The 17,369-nt window shown below is 42.2% G+C and overlaps 1 protein-coding gene across 1 annotated transcript; it reads right to left on the bottom strand.

Moving 5' to 3' along the window:
• Positions 1 to 842: 842 nt before the first annotated feature.
• On the bottom strand, positions 843 to 15,882 carry dok1b (docking protein 1b). The gene is made up of 5 exons (XM_072376574.1): positions 15,520 to 15,882; positions 4,829 to 5,149; positions 4,072 to 4,165; positions 3,792 to 3,964; positions 843 to 3,259 (listed from the first exon to the last, which is right to left on the bottom strand). The coding sequence occupies exons 1-5, from the start codon at positions 15,574 to 15,576 to the stop codon at positions 1,847 to 1,849; spliced, it is 2,058 nt and encodes a 685-aa protein (XP_072232675.1). The 5' UTR covers positions 15,577 to 15,882; the 3' UTR covers positions 843 to 1,846.
• Positions 15,883 to 17,369: the final 1,487 nt, after the last annotated feature.

The following is a 17,369-nucleotide window of genomic DNA, read 5'->3' as shown; positions in this document are numbered from 1 at the left end:
GTTGAAGCGCTGTGTGCGGGTTTGCCCTTTCCCCAACGAGTTCAAACAGGGTTTAATGAGAAAGACAGACGTTTGCTGACGTTTGCTGACAGACGTTTGGGGGGGGGGGGGGGGGGGGGGGGGCAGAAAAAGAGGGATGAAGGGATAAAAAGCAGCAGCAGTAAAAGGAACAGTCTGTACCTGTTTGCGAGCCAAGCAGACACAGACAGGTTCATCCAGCCAGCATTCATCATTTCAGCATCTTTTTCGCCCCTTTTCTCTCTCTCTTTCGTCATCCTCAGCTGAGGACAAACACCCACATGTTCCGTTCTTCTCTCCAGCAGTTTTCAGAATGTCAATTAGCTGTTTTTCCCCTTCTTTCTTTCCGTCCTTCTCCCCCGTTTCCATCTCGTGTTCCTGCCGTCCTCTTACGGTATCTCTCGGCAGTTAAAATGCACAGCGTGTCCGACACGAACCAGCCGCCATTATCTGTCACCAGAGCAACCGAGCAACACAATTAATGCGGCCACGGAGAGAGGAAGGAAGAAAGAAACGTAAGAAAGAACGTCTTTGTTTGGGGGTTGCTTTTTTTTTTCCTCTTTTTTTTTTTGAGACTCAACTTTAACTGTGTGATTAAGTGGTTGGAAACCAACTGAAACAACAAAAACAGAGCGTGGCAGAGGGAAAAAAGTGGAGGATGAGGTCAGACTGCTTCACTGTCCCGTTTGGTCCAGAACAGAAAAACCTTTTAAACAGGAATGACAGATTCTGATTGGCTCCCTTGCAAACACACTGAGGGGGAGGTGGCAGCGTAGCAATTATTGGAGTTCTGTTTGTTTAAAGATTCACTGTGGAGAAAAATCTTAAAAGTTTTTCCAGACAGTTTTATTATTAGTTATATTTACAGACAGCACAGCTGTTTCTGACACAAACACGCACACAGACACATTTCTTTGGAATGATTAGTTTCATATTTAGTTCATCTACACTTTAAAACAGGAGAAAAAAAAGGATTAACAAAAATATATATATATCTTGTGCAGAGAGTCTGTTTCCAAAACTCAAATCCCACTTTTCTTGCATCTACCAAAACAGTTTTTTTTTCTTATTTTTTTTCTCATGGCTCCTCAAGTGCAACCTTGTCTTATTTTAGTGTGCCCTGGGCAGAAAGTATGTCTCCCTGTTTCGGTGGGATCTGTCCAGAAAACACAAAAGGAAAAAGATCAGTTCCTGTCGTTGAGGTCCTCGTCTCAGAGATATTCCAGAACCGTCCAACAATGACTCCTGGCTGTCACGTTGTCTCACATTTCAGAAAAACAGAGAAGCAGCAGCGCAAAAAAAAAAAACATTTCTGCCAGTCACTTCCCAAGCACAGCGGACTTTTGTAGAAAAGAAGAGCCAAGCCACTCTCTCAGCTTGTTAAAGCGAGGCCTCTAGACTGAGATCGTTTTGGCGAATCCATACGGTTTCTATGTGAGTGTGTGTTCAAGTGAAGTGGCTGGCTCCAACCACACTGTGGCTGGGTACTTCAATTATGGGTTTGACCATGCAAACACACTCTTCCAAACACACATGCAGGGTGGCCCAACAGTGGTTGTAGTCCATGTTTCAAAATGCATCCATAATCTGGTTTTTTTCTCCTAGTTGTGAGCTAATCCACTCAGCCTGAATGGACTGTCTCAAATAATTATTGCAGTCCACAGATGGGATGGATGTAAAATGAGAGAGAGCTTAGAGTTGGTCCTTACTGCACGCCCAAAATGCATCCCAACCAGCTTGTTTTTCAGCCTCATCTTTTCTCTTAAGCTTCCATTTTCTGGAAAGGGGGTCAATTTTTATATTTAGTACATGTGGAACAAGGATAAAGTCAAATATCTCCCAAGTTGTCATAAATTATATCAGGTGATCTTAATGGCGCCTGGTGGTTTTGGTTGTACCACAAATTAGCTGGCGGAGGCTTCTGTTTTGACACTTTGCTGTACAGCTCCCTTCCCCCTCCCCCCGTGCTCCACATATTGTTGTTGTTGTTCACATTACTGCCAAGACCTCCGTGTTTTCCAGGGGGCAGTGGCACGGGCTCCTTCCGAGTAAACGGAGCCTTGCCCGGCTTGGGGGCTGTGACTGGTTTAGGCCACCTTGGCGTCGGAGGATGCGGCGTGCCACGATTGGGGCCAAACTGCAGAGGAGTGTTTCTTTGGGGCTCAGTCGATTTGCCCGAGGAGGGGGTGCTGTAAGTCCCATCTGGGCTTGACGGTGTCGCCACCTCTCCCTGTCTCCTGTGACTGTGGGGCTCTAAGCGGGCCTCGTCATAAATACTCATCCCTAAACTTACGGGTATGCTGCTGCTTCCTTTGGCGCATCCCTCTGGTTCATCGTATATGTGCTCCAGAGAGGGGCCAGGAGGTGAAGAAGCCCCTTCTGCTTGACCTCCTGGGGGCCTCTTGTTACTGTTTATCCCTCTTCCTCCAGCCCCTCTTCCCGCAGCCCCGTTCAGATTCAGAGCGCTTGTTTTCTGGTTCAGCTCCAGGCTGATCTTGTCGTACACGTGCGAGTACACGTCGGGTGGCTTTCTGTGGTTGCTGCCTACATGGTGATGATCCCCTTGGCCACCACCTCCAGAGGAATCGTCCCCTACTGGTCGGAGGCGTGGAGTGGGTACTGGGTGCGTGCCCGGGTTGCTGCTTTGGTTCTGACCTTTTATACTGTCCACTGGGTCAGAATAGAGGCAGTCGGAACTCTGCAGCAGCAGGCGGACTGAATCTGCCGGCTCAGAATAAAGACCTGCTTGTTCATCAGACGAGGTCGCACCTTTCCCTGCCTGTCCTCGAGGAGGCCGTGGAGATGTCCCTCCTCCTCCCAAAACCCCCAACATCCCTGGGGGCTCTGGTAAACTCCTCCCCTTCGGTCCTGCTCCACCTCCTTGCCCCCTTCCACCCGCTCCTCCTCCATCTCCTCCCTCTCTTTTTCCTAGCACACCGTCAGCTGAGCCTGGTTTGCTGCCACCTGAATCGCCATCAGCTTCCCGGCTGCTACAGCTGCTGCTGTCCCCACTTCCTGCTGTCACGCCGCCAGGAAAAGCGTTGCTTATGTGCTGCAGCGACGCAGGGCAATCTGGGTCATAGTTTACGGGGCAGCTAAGGTGGCGCTCCTCTGTCAGGGCCTTCTGTGACTGAATGGCCTGGTCCACCAATGTGAAGATCTCATTGCCTTTTTTGGTGTCAAAGGTGAAGTTGCCGGGTCCTGAGTCGCAACGACGGCCAGCTTCAAATGAAAACATCACCTAGAGAAAGGGGAAAAAGGTGAGAACAATGTTTGAGTGTATTTCGTCTGAGAGCCTCTGTTCAGAGGTCATTAAAGTACGCCTTATCCAAAACTCGCTCTTTTTTTTTGGCTTAAAAAATAACCCCTGCTTCCTTTTTCTATTTTCAATGTTTCGCTCACAAATACCTCCGAGATCAGCCATTTTCTCTCACATGTGTGCGCATGATTTAGGTTAATATCAGTCTTGACATATGCATGCACAAACATTGTGTGTAGACAAACCATGCATATACCCTTTAAAGGTCATCTGTCAGTTTCAGGTCTGACGCAACAGCCCTAAAGATTCAGTTTTACAAAAACAACCACATAGCTAAATATACTCTGACCGTAAGTAGACGAGCTGATCCTATTTATGCATCCTATGTACAATCAGTCGTGTAACCTGGGCTTAAATTTAATAAAGCAAACTTCCTTTTCGTGCTCCTGTTTGTTGCGTCAGAGATCCACTCGTTTTGAGTCCCTGTGGGGTTTTTGCTGTGTAAGGCACCCACCCGGTCCCTCCCGTATCTTCTCAGCAGCTTGTAGGGCCACACCAGAACTTTCCTCTTTGTCTTCGGCTCCTTCAAGATCAAGACGTCGCTTTCGGCCTTCAGCCAGTAGTTGCCCGCAAGCCCGCAACGTTCTGATGCTTCAGTACGCTGAATGGTCACCCAGAACTCATTCACTGTAAAGAAAGAGAGGTGACTGTTGATTTCATTTCATCTCACTGAGCTACAATAGTCACCCATGCAGAGCCCAAAGCTGTGAGAATAAACTGCTTAACGTCCTTACCCTCCTCCCTGGAGTAGTAGATGAGGTTTTCAGCCATCTGCAGGTCCTGGGGTTCCCCGTTAGATCCTGCAACACTACTGCTACCGCACCCCCCCTGTTGATCACACAGACACAGACAGTCAATCAGCTGGGAAATTGTATTAAGATTATTATAGTGTGTTGTGCCCAGTTTCCATGACAGAGTTAGCTATTTATTGTATCTGTTATACTGTGAACTGCGCATGGACAAGTGCAGCAAATGCTACTGAAGGATCAAGTGGGCAAAGAGTTTGAGGCTGACTGTGCAACAGAGAATGAAGCGGATGAGGTCTTCCTCCTGGAAACTCCCTCTGGCTTCCTCTCTGAAAGCATGTTCATCATCATCGCGTATGTGTGTGTAAGCACTCTGCACCCCAGGGGCATGTGGGAAGATTTTTGTATTTAGACACGCAAAAAAGAAAAAATAGTTAGGCTGCGTCATTGTTGGAACTCAATCTGAAACCACCAAACTGGAGATGTTTCTTTTTTCCTTTGTGCAAATATTTTTGGCCACATTTAGTCTTAAAGACAGGAGAGCGGAGACACGACGGATTAAAAAGAGAAAAACAACAACGTTATAGACGGAACAAAAGACAAGAGCATTAAAAACAGACACAAAGGAAGTCTCAAAAACACTTCCACCCACTTAGTCACTGCAAACTCTATTTCCTAAAGCAAACACAGTAAGCGTACTGGTCATCCTGCTTTCTGACTAATACAAGGAGAGATGTAAAGATACCTGAAATGCAATGTCACACATGGTGTCCATCCACTCCTTGGCTGTGTTCTTTTCTGCTGCAAACACGTGCGTCTTGTCATTTGTTTCCACACAAAACGCTGCCATGTTTTCTTTGGGACAGCTCTCTGTCAGAGCGGGCAGAATGGAGATGCACTCCGACAAGCGGATGATCTTCTTGTCCAGCTTCCTGGTTTTCTCGTTGGTACCGCTTCCCGAGCCTCCGCCAGACCCACCTCCGCCGGATGGCGAATCGTAGAACTCCAGGCGGGCGATGCCATTTTGGCTGGCGGGGTAGAGGACGAACCAGTTCTTCTTCCATTTCTGATGGGTGAAAAAAAGAAGGCCAAGTTACTCAGGAAAAAAAGCGTGCTCGGGTCAATGTGTCAAATGAGTAGAATAAAGGTGACGAGTCTAAAGTAAAAGGATCCATAGAAGACTTCTTCTCCACAGCGTTTTAGCATCTTTTATCTTTAATTGTTCTTATTGACTGAAAAATATATACATAATGAACCCACTCTACACATTTCTCTCATGGGTAGGGAGAGGCCAAACTGGAACTAAAAGGAATCTTATTATTGTACTTCATTTTTATGAAGTGGACAGAATAAAATTGCTGCTCTTTGTATATATATATTAAAGAAAAAAATGCCCTTATGTGTATCCGTCTGCTTTTTTAAATATCTGTAAATGAAAAGTTTTTATGTGAAAATGTGTAGTATTCTTCCTGTTTTCCCGTTTAACCTCAGTCCTTTTCATCATTTATTCTCCGTTTGTATCATTTACGGCCCAAGTACAAGCAGAACACATTTTGTTCCGTCTAGAGATTGGGAAACCGGCACAGCATGCAAGACTTTAAAGTAAAACTGAACTGGGTGGGAAAGCTGGAAGGATGAGAGCAGAAGAGGTTGGCGAACTGACACAGAAAGTTTTATTCTTTGTGTCTTGCAACACTCGTCTTTCCTGTTAACATCTGAGGAGAGAGTAAAACCTGCTTGCATGCAGTTTAAGAAAGCAAAAGAGTCCACATCTGACCACAAATAATTGCCAACCGACAAAGAAAACAGAGGTGAATTTTAGCATTTTAACGTCTCAATGAATAAGAGTCAAAGCGATATTTTCGGGTACTTACTGAGGCTTAATGTAGGTGGGATGTGGTGATAAATCTAATGCAGTTTGACTCAGAGCTGCTGCACACACCATTGTTTCCCCTACACTCAGTCAGTCATTAAGTACTCATCGAGAGAAAAGACATTCCCCCTCAGAATCAAAGCAGGTACTGGTCTAGTTTTTACTACTTGAGAAGTTCAAATTAGATACATATCACACTGTAGGTTCTTTTTGTGTTATTTAGGATATAATAAGTCATTTTGGTTTTAACATAATAACTCCCACTCAAACTGCATCTGTGTACAAAAGTTCAAGCTGAAATTCGAGTGCTGAGAGAGGGTTTTTCTTTAAAATAACTGGAACTGAAGATGTTGAAGTCAGCGTATGTGCTTCTCATTCTTTTATCAGCAAGAAATTTAAAAAAAAGACAATCTCAAGTCACTGTCATCATCTCCCCGCACTGAAGAACTGTGTCTACATGTATAGCCCGGAAGAGGAAATAACAACTGGAGGTGTCTCATACCATTTTTACACCAAAAGTATCATCTTTAAAAGGTGTTTTTTAAACTTGGACACCCTCACTAAAACAAAATGATTCAAACCTTTCCCAATGTGTGCAATAGTAGGCCTATATTTGCTGCTCTGAAGGCTACAACTTAGCAATCCGGTGTACCCCTACCTCCCAGGGGACAGGTGTCACTATGGCAACATGTTGGCATGACTTTATAATGTATCCTAAAGGCTGTGTTTCTGATAATCTCTGAGGATCACTCTGAGATAATTAGACTACTTCGGTATTTTTGATCGAATCTTGCAGCCAGGCTACATCGCTCAACATCGGGTAACAAATCTGGGTGACCCTGATTCCGGCGTCCTCACTAAAGTTAGGCCGAATGTTGTTCTCCCAGTGTCGTGCTGAGCTGGAGCCGATTTAAAAACTACAACAGTCATTTGAGAAAGGACTGAAGGCTGATTAAGAAACTGATTAAAAACTGTCCCGTTGTACTCAACAAGACGTTTGCGGATGTTAGCCGCTTTTTTGACTTGGCTTTAGTTTAGGTCTTAGCCACCGTGTGCTACTCCACTGTAAACAGTTTTAAACTGTAGTTGACTTTGAGTGTTGAGCGATGTGCTTTGTCATGTGACTCTCATTTAGTTTAATTCTGCTTCGGTGATGGCAGGATACTCCTGTGGATTTGATAAACTTAAAGATGACCTTTTTGTTCTTTTTGCTGAACTTATTATGAGTTTGTAGCAACTGAAGCGATGCACCACGACACTGACCGGCCGAGCCTTTAGAACGGTCCCACTGAGCGTTTTTTCAATTTCGCAAACAAAAAGACACTCGGAAGTTAAGTTTCGATTAAAAGCTCACATCCACTCATACTGCTGGTATTGAAGACTAAATGTCCAGCTGTGGAGTGACCCTGGCCTTCACAAGCCCCCTTCATGACATACTAAACTGCAAAGCCAGCTTTTCACAGACACAGAGAGCACACTACAGGGAATGTAGCTGTGGTAAAGGAGAAAGTCCACCTTTGATGTAGCAGCTCAATAACTAAGCACTTTCTCATGTGTATGACGGATGAAAGTTTTTACACACTACCAGTAAAATGTTTTGGCCACGCCGTTTCGAACAGCGTTTTTATGCGAGATGACTGAGTTTAAACTAAAACTGAAAGTCACAGAACTAGATGGGAAGGCTGGAAGGATGTGAGCTGACAAAGAAAATGTCAATCTTGCTATCTTTCACCGCTCATATTTCCTGTTAGCAAGGAAAGAAAACTATTTGCATGTGTACACATTGCCCTTGTCATTATCTTAAAAATGAATGGGTAGGTGTGTCTAAACCTATGACTGGTAATATATTTCCACATTTATGATATGTTACATGACACGTTTTGTTTCCCCTACCACAGCTTAGAAGAGGTGCTACTCATCAATATTGCTGCAGTCTCAAATGGGAACCCACCACATTCTAGAAATCAAGAATTGTGGTCCAAAACAGGTGTTTGGTTAGGTTGAGCTCTGGTGACAACAAAAACCATAGCATTATCATACCCCTCAGGCCATTCTCTGCCAGCTTGTGCCTTGTAAATGGAAGCACTGTCGTTCTGGCTGTGATGGTTCCCATCATGGCAAAAGTAAAGTCGGTTACTCAGAACAGCTTTGGATTGATTTTCAGAGGCGCTTCTCTCTCAGAGGACAGTTGGACCACGGCCGGTATAACGTAACGTAGGGGTCGAGGGTTGAGATTTTTCAAATTGATCTCCTCTGTGCAGGTTATTTTGTGCCTTGACCCCTCGTGGGTTCAAGAGATGACTAAACGGTGTAAAAATAGGCGCCGCATTTATCATTTCGTTCCGAGGAAAGCGGTGAGGAAGCATCAGCTAACAATGATCTCCGGCTCTGACAGAACAAACAACACGATACTGAACAATGAGTAACGTAGCAGGTGTGTAACACTCCAGATGTCCGCAGCTAACAATAGATATGTTGGCACAGTATCAGTCAAGACTAGGTGTAGTTATCACATTGTCATGAGATTTTGGTACAGCTGCATGAGTTGACGACTATACATGTATTTAAACACCTAAACGTTATGCGTGTGTGCATTTTGCAGCCTAATCTCAGTTACACCTCTCCACCGAGTGCATGTGTGTGTGTTGTCCCCTAAATGTACACAGCGTGGGAGAAGCTGCCTGACAGTCAAGGAGGTGAGCAGTTTTTAAATGCTTCAGCCAGCCAGAAAAATCCTGCCAACAAACAACCAAGCACATTCACTCCGGGGGTCTATTTAGAGAAAGGCCGCAGCTGGGATTTGAATCGGCAACCCTCAGCTGTGAGGTGACGGTGCTAACCATCACACCACTGTGTGTGTAGATCAGAAATGCTGAATCGTGTAAGCCGGCCGATATGTTCATCAGGACCTTAACAGACAGACCGCATGATCGGTGAGTGATGGGAAGGATTCAGATACTATGTTTATGAGCATAAACATAGAAACAAACATAAAAGCCCATATATAAGTAAAGTCCATTTTCAAGTGTAAAATCATTTGTATAAATTACACTTTTGAGTAGTGTCCAAAGCTCATGTTTGTCAAAGAGGAGCTCACTGTCACCGTGTCACGTCTTTTAATAGTTCAATACACAATGGTATTTTACACTTTATATACTTCCTGTTCATTTCTAAGTGCAGCTGTGCTCCAAGCGTTCTGATACTTAATAAACCTTAAAAATGTGTCAGCTCATCACTATCATTTACAGCATGAAAATAAATCCTATGTGAATCAGTACAATCACAATCTAATTAAGACTCATCTAATTACAATATTTGCATGATAGGAGTGGTTCAACTATAGCCACGGAGGGTCTACTTGGACTACCAAGAGGGTCCTTGTTAGTTCTTCTGTAGGTTTTAGTCTCCTGTTTAACGTTTTATTTTTTTTTTTGGGGGTGGGATCTGAATCAAAGGCCTGAGAACATGCTGTCTGCTGTACAGACATTTGTACAGGGCCCTGTGAGGGCCCTTTGAGGTCAAATATGTGATTTGTGATATTGTGCTTCGTAACTGAATGAGCTTAACAGTCTGTGTCACTTCAAAGCTGCCTGTGGTAAATGGAAGACGGCTTTGTGAATTTCATGATTTTGTAAGTCGGCACATGCGCATGTGCACACTCCAACCCTTCAAACTAACTGCCAGAGAGGACAGGAAATGTGTGGGATTGTCATTACCCATAATTCTCTTTGCTTCCTTATGCTGTATCCAGGTGTGGCTCAGAATATATAAATATTTGTGTGTGTGTGTGTGTCTGTATAAGTCCAGTCATCTCTTTGTATTGTTATTATTCTCGAGGCTGTATGAGCCACCTGGAGTTGTGCACAGATGCATGGACACACATACAGGCTCTGAAAAGCCAATGTGTGTCAGTCAAGTCAGACATCAAATTATTAGTACACTCTGACAATGTATAAAAACCTGTTGCAATATGGTTCTAACGTGTGCCGATGTGTATGTGTGTGTGTATGTGACACATCTGGTCTATATAGGGCAACACAGTGTTATCAGCTGCCACAATGGAAGTTATGCAAAATAGATCATAACAGTGAGACTGAGAGAAACTTCCTCAATGATGCCCTGCCTGTTCGCAAAGAACTAGCAGAACTGATTAAGATACAAGTGAATATGTGTTTGCCCTCCTCTACAAAATGGGATCCATGTTCATTTATAACAGCGGTTGCATCTATGGACACGATCGAGAAAGGAAACAGAATGGCTCCATATGCAGAATACACATGAAAATGCTTTATGAAACCGCAGTTTGAAATATTCCAGGATTTGTCTGAAAATAAATAAGGGATGCAGTGTCATTATTAGAATATTACTACCACATAGTAGGTGTCCGTGTTTGTGTGCAGGCCGATGGATACGCTGCTGAAACACAAGATCTGTTCATTTTTTGTGGCCGCAAGCAGACCTCAGTGCACAGGCAGTGTGTGGTTATCTGTGTGTCTATGTTTAAAACGTTTGAAAGTATTTCTGTTCATCAGAGCGTATCTGTTACCGTCGGTGTGAGTCAAAGGAGAAAGGGGAAGGTCATTTTGAGAGAAAGTTAGACGGGGCCCAACAAAAAAACCCAGTGAAATTAAAGAGAGAACGGTAGTCCACTGCTTTGACCCAGAGCGACTGCATTAGCTAATCTCAGCTTAAGTTATGACAACTTTTCTGTGCAAAACATACTGTGCACGGTACTTACTGTTTGTGTTATCTCATATCAAGTCAGATAAAAGGCTATTTGTGGGATAGACAAATATTTGAACAGAGATACTTGTGTCAATAAGTAGGTCAACTTTGCACATGTAATAGCACAAGAACAGAACAATATTCAGTGTAAACTCTGGATATTAGAATCTAAACATAATTCAGGTGCCAAGCACGGGGAAAAAGGAGCAGACATTTTGATTGCTATTCAATCTTCCTGGGGCCTACTTGTACAATCATTTCACGCGTAGTCCCACTAAAGGCTGAAAAGCTAAAGAGTTTCAGTAGAGAAAAAGTATGTAAAACATGTATTCGTGAAGCTGGAATCAGTGACTTTTTGTTTAAAAATGTCTCAAATAGTTCAGCATTTATCATATTTGTGGCCAATTAAGTTTTTTATTTAATGGCGTCTCGGGCGTGTCCATGGAAACGGGTGAATGAGAGGCAAACTGTGAAGCTTTGTTCATGTTCTGTTCGAACAAAGCTGAACTAGGGTTCCAGGTAGCATTTATAAACTGGAAATAAAGTGAAGCTCTCTGACTGTCTGTGCCGCTCTCAATTGTTTGTGTGGTTCTGCCTTTCTATTAATAATGTCCCTGCTGAGTCAACACATACGTGTATCATCCGACTTATTCTGATGTTGAGGCCATGTGTTATTGAATTCTAATCATGAACCCCTGGACTTTAACGGCTCAAAGGTTTCAGCGCGAGGTTTCTGCTCATGTTCAAAACTCCCTGAACAGTCAAAACAAATTACAAACATTTTTGCATTTGGGGAAGATTTTTAGTCATCGTGGCCATTTCAACTCTGTTATTAAAAGTTCAATAGCAGATTAGAGGGTGAACTAGCACACAGGGGCAGTGCCATCCTCCATCAGCGTAAATGTAAGAATAGTAGATTCAAGGATACTTTTGAATGCTGTGTTACATTTCTGCCTTCACAACACCCCAAAAGGTAGAACATACTGGAACTCAGGCTTGAAAAATATTACCTAGTGGCTAACATACGTAGTTTTGACATTCTTTTAAGATAAAATACCCGTGTATAGGACCTTAACGGTTCTCAAGCCGCCTGCGTGCCCATAAGAGGAAGAGAGGCTGAGCCGGTGTAGAGTTAGGTAGGAGCGGTTGGCAAAAGCATGTGTTGTGTTCCAAGTATCTTCTAAATAATGGGGTTGATGTGTGCTTTGGGTTGTCTGCTTTGGTGATGGAAGATACCAACAGTAAGCCATAGGCTACAATTAAAAATATGGAGAATCTTATGAAAAACAAGAACATGAGATCTTTAAAGGAGAATCCTCCCAATAATTTGAAAGTTTGATCAAAAGGGTGGGGGGAGGAATGGGTCTTTTTTCCCCCTCCCTTCAGTCAGACACCGTATACTGATAACTGCATCCTAATCCGAGCCCAACTTTCAAAGCCATAAAGAATATGTGAGGTGCAAAACATATTTTTCCTCAAAGTGTTTCAGTGCTCCTCAGCGTACATCATTCTGTATCCTTCTGCAGTCAAACTATTGCCAAATTATTCCAAAGGAACACAGTAAGAATACTAAAGCAAAGCTAACAGTGGTTCTGAAATTCACGGCATGTAATGGAAAATGCCCCCAGTTTCGTTCATAATCCAATCCATCGTCCAACTCAAACATTCAAATTTGCTCATCGAAAGATATGACATGGCTCAGTTTTTATTACTTTATCTACATTTTATGACAAAAACCAAATCAAAAACGATACCGTCAACAATTAACATTTTTATAGCATCTTAAGATCTGCAAAATTATAACAACACAACTTTGCTTCGTGCAAATATTTGCCTCCATTTATGCTCGAAGACGGCGAGCCAGGATTCAACAGGAGCAGAATGTTGAGAAGAATCTATAAAATCTAAATGATTTCCATTAGCACAGGCTTAGTCACAGCTTTCAGCTCGTGTCACCGGCTCAATAGCATCATACCATTCTTCCCAAAAACACCTACAGGAGAGTATATATGGAGAATTACACACTTTACCCTGTCATCTTACTTGTTCATTACTACTAATGATCGTGTGATTCATTTCTGGGAAATGCGTGCAATGCATCTGACATGTCCCTCCGTGAAGAACAAGAGAAGAAATGGTCTGACATAAAAACACATTAATCCACCAGGCAGACTTCAAACATGACTCATCGTTGTATAAATCTAGCAGCCTCGGGGCTTTTTAATTCTCCTCTAATCTGACACACTGCTGCTGTTCTAGGGGCAGCGAGCTCCTGCCCAAGGCTGTCTTTAATGTCAATAAGGAAACCCAGTGCCATTCTCCCGTCTGCAGCCTTCACTGGTGGTTGGCAAACAGCTGCCAACATGAAATAAAAGCTCTTGACAGCTTCAAGGTACATGTGAACAATGAACAGGTACAAGCAACCTGAACGTGTGTGTGCTCGTGAAAATACAGACACAACTTCCCTCTAAAACTTGGCCCTAATTATGGAGGACTGAAAGAAGAATGCATAAATCACTCAAAAAAAACATTAATATGACAGCAGATACTACAAAGATAATGCATGAAACAAATAGGCAATGATTAGTTTATAAAAATGTTAAATAAACAGACATCTCTGCTTTCATTTTCAACTGCATTAATTTCCCTGTATTTTAAATTCAATTAAATGCATTGTTTTCATTCATTTCTGTATTTTTTCCTCATTGCACTTTCTCCACTTATTCATTTCCACAAGTGTCTTTATTTCTGTCTCCTTTTGTCACATCTCTGTGATGTATTTCTGCTTCAAAATGCAATTGAGGTATGACCCCAAAAACATACTGTGAAGTGTGTTTTGGGGTCAGATTCGCACCAACTCACTTTGCTCTGCTGCACAGATGCCTCAACCAAAAGAAAACAAATTGACGTGACAGTTCAGTGGACATAAAAACTTCCCATCACAACATTGTAACCCCTGAATGTGTTTGGTTGATTATCAGACACTTACAAAAAGTAGTTTCATGCAAAAAGCTGCCCGACCACCTCATCGCCACAGGCATTTGATCCTTTATCGCACAGGTGATTCTGATTGGCTGAGTCTGACGTATGCGTACATCATGCTTTTCATGTTAGAGATTCTTTTTAAAAAGAGGTGTGGGTCGAGCTCCAGGGAAAACAGCAGAAATATTCCAGTCCTGTCACGCTGGGACGTTTAAAAAGGAGATTATGTTTGAAATACCTCCAAATAGCTTGAATGTTTCATTAAAGGGAGCGTTCTGTCGAGTATGCTAACAGTTCAGTTAGTATTTGTGAGTCTGCGAAAGGAGCTGTGTGGGAAAAAAAATATGCATATCTTGTACTGACAACTGTTTTTAACAGTGTTGTAGGAAATGTAGGTACAGGTCAACAGTTTACATGATAGTGGCTTGCAGTAAGTGCCATAACTTCATACATCACAAAACAAGCCTGAAACAGAAACGCTAAACTCCTGAGTAACATTTTCCGACTATGCACGTGGGAGCCAGCCTGTGTGTGTCCACTGACAGCCGAACGATTGCATAATTCAGCCAACAAAACCACACACCAGTTTCAATACTTTCAGAGCAGCCAAAATTCAACTTCCTGTTCTATTCTCTTTGACTTTAGTGGGGTCTATTTTCTATTGCCTTCAGGGTACTTCTGTGTCCACTGCTTGACAAAGACAACGTCATTTTTTTTGGAAAACGTGAACATTATCTTTGTTCATTTTTCTATTGAAAACTGTTCATAAAAGGAATTGAAAGTGCATTTTTGGGTGTATGAATATGTATTGTGAAGTAGTGATTTCAGGGCAGGAAACATGGCCGGAGTGTTTTGTCGGTCCATGTCATATGACCAGAGAGACACAGCCAAACAAAGACCCTCTTACAAGTCCTAAAGTGTATCCGAGTTCTTATCAAGTTGTGCTGTGAGACGCAAGGGTGTATAGATGCTAAGGACTGGAACAAAATCACACACACATACATGTTATCGCTTTAAGATGTCAGCCAGTATAAGAGCCAAAAGTGACAGAGATTTGTGAAGGTAGCTGCAAAGGTGTGAAAAGTTTGAAAGATAAGTCGAAGCAGAACTATGACTGCCATACCTCACTATAAAAATGATTTACACACAAAGGACATAACAACCTATCCTTTTTATTCGCTTGTCCTACGTTACTTAAGGAAATGGCTTTAATCTTCTTCACTTCTGCATACTTGACTAATGACTAAAATTGACTAATGACTAAATTTGCTTGGTGCTATACATTGCAGCAGGGTTTTTTTTCAGCTCATATGCATGCTCACAGTAGTTTTACTCATAATCACCACATCAAAACATGGCCAGATGAGTAAAGCAGGCAGACAACTTCCTCACTCTGCAGGTACAGAGGAGTTAGAAACCAGTGGGCACAGAAAAACTGTTTTGTAATGACACCGGTTTAAGCTGCATATATTTGTCATAATGATAATGATGTATAATGGTCAAATTCTTGTTTACAAGTTGGAAAAACATAAAGTTTTCATTACTTGTTTGTTTTTACTTTTTTTAAGCATTCCCCTACATACACTTTTAATTACAGGCCATCATGATGCTGCCACTTTATAATGTTTTTTTAAAATCAAACTCTGTGCTCTAAACACCAGACTGAGTTGGTGTGTAATACTTATTCTACTATCCGAGGATTATCATCTTATAAAATATTATGGGTTTACCGCTGTATCTGCTTGATAAACCACACTCAACACATTGATATAGGTGATTAGGTTTTTTCTCTACTGTGTGACTTCTGTCAACGTAACACGAATAAAAAATAAATAACAGTCTTCTCTAGGACTTACCTTCCCAAACTTTTGGTGTTGCACATAAAGTTGTCCCTCCTTAACGTGGGTGTCCATGCCCCCAAAACACTGAAGGCTACTTTCCTCCGGAAAGCCTCAAATTCAACTTGAACTTGCTCGAAGAAAATCCCTTTTTATGGGTTTATTTTTTTCCTTTAACCCCCAACAACTTCCCCTTTTTCTCACTTCCTCTCCCTGGCCGTTAAAACGTTTTTCTCGTAACGCGCGCGCTCAAGTAACAGAGTCATATTGGAAGTTAAAAAGTCCAAACAGACACGGCGTGGCTCCGACGAAGTTAAATAATGTTCAAATGTTGACAGAGAGTTGCCTATCTGTCCCGTCTCTCCTCCTGCGAAGATGGACCGGAGGAAAGACCTACACAACACAGTACCTAAAACTTCCTGTAAGCACTTTCATAATAAAATCCCGACTGCTGACACCTACACTGAGATGAGTATTAAATTCAAATATGCAGGTTATCTCTTGTTTCTGTTTATAACAGACCGCATTCCTCAGGCCGCATTTGTAAATAAGAACATGTTCTTAAATTGCTTGCCTGATGAAATGAAGGTTTAATGATATTAATAATAATTATAAGCAACGACACAGAAAATGTCACATAATGTATGTACAATACTCATAAAATGATTAATTAGTCATGAGAGAACCCAAACATATATGATAAAAACATGCTAACTCCACACAGAAAGGCTTTGAGGCAATGATGCTAACCAGGTTAGCAAATTGTGGGTCCGGTCAAATAGTACATTTTACTTAGGAAAGTTCTCACAGAGTGAAACAACCCATAAGAATCTGGGTGGCAGCCATGAAAGGAGCTGATCAAATTGTCTAAATTATAAGGCAAGACTCCTTTGGCATAAGAGACGCTGGATCATCCATTATGAAAATAAAGGAGATAATTCTGTCCCACAATTCCTCTTGGCATCAACTTTCAGAGTGGAGCAACTTTATAATCATGCAGTGATACTAATTGACATTCATGTAATTAGATATAAACTCGGGAGGCCAAGTGTGAGTGTGAGCAGCTTGCAACACTAGTGTTTTGTAACTCATTTTACTTCAACAATTTACACAGACAGCTTTTGAAACAAAATGATGAGATCGCAGTAGACGAAGCATCCAAAGCACTTTTTGTGAAATATTTTTGTAAACAAATAATATGAATTCAATGAGAAGTGTGTTGTAAAACAAAGGTCTATCATTGCTGGCGTTGCACTCTTACTTTGAAGTCTACGATAATATCCGGTGTGGAAGTGCCTCTGGGTTACTTGACCCAGTTCTCTGTCTACAGGAGGAGTGAGCAGCGCGTGGTGAGCGCTCTGAGCCGCTCCTCTACTTCCCTCCTCCCACCTCCTCACTCTTGTGTAACGTCTGTCTTAATTTTAGTTCCGACACATTCACTCTTTTTTACCTAAATTTCAGCAGAACGTTAGCTCTCATTTATACCTTTGCAACTGCTCTTTTTCCTTTGAGCCTTATCTATTAATTTGTGTTTTAGACAACACAACTATGCAGTTACTGTGACTTTTGAGGGTTTTTCAAATGTGTAGCAAATCATCATAAATGATCTCAGTCTCACAGTAAGATGATTTGTTATTGGCTGTGCAAACGATTTCAAGTGAGATTATAAACAATACGTTTCTGTGGCCTCTCTGTCTGAGTTTAAAGACACTTCAGTTTAGAAATATTACAGGAATCTGCATTGGCGAGTAAACTTGCCCAGCAAATTAATGTGTTGCAGATGCCTCCTGTTGGCTCACGGTATAACTGTGTCCCTGTTGTAAACTCTAAATGGTGCTAAATCTCAGTTTATGTTACCTTTGACAGTA

Source organism: Leuresthes tenuis, unplaced genomic scaffold (genome assembly GCF_036924035.1).
Source record: "Leuresthes tenuis unplaced genomic scaffold, fLeuTen1.0.hap1 SCAF_22, whole genome shotgun sequence".
Lineage (NCBI taxonomy): Eukaryota > Metazoa > Chordata > Actinopteri > Atheriniformes > Atherinopsidae > Leuresthes > Leuresthes tenuis.
This window is presented reverse-complemented; position numbering and strand designations above follow the sequence as displayed.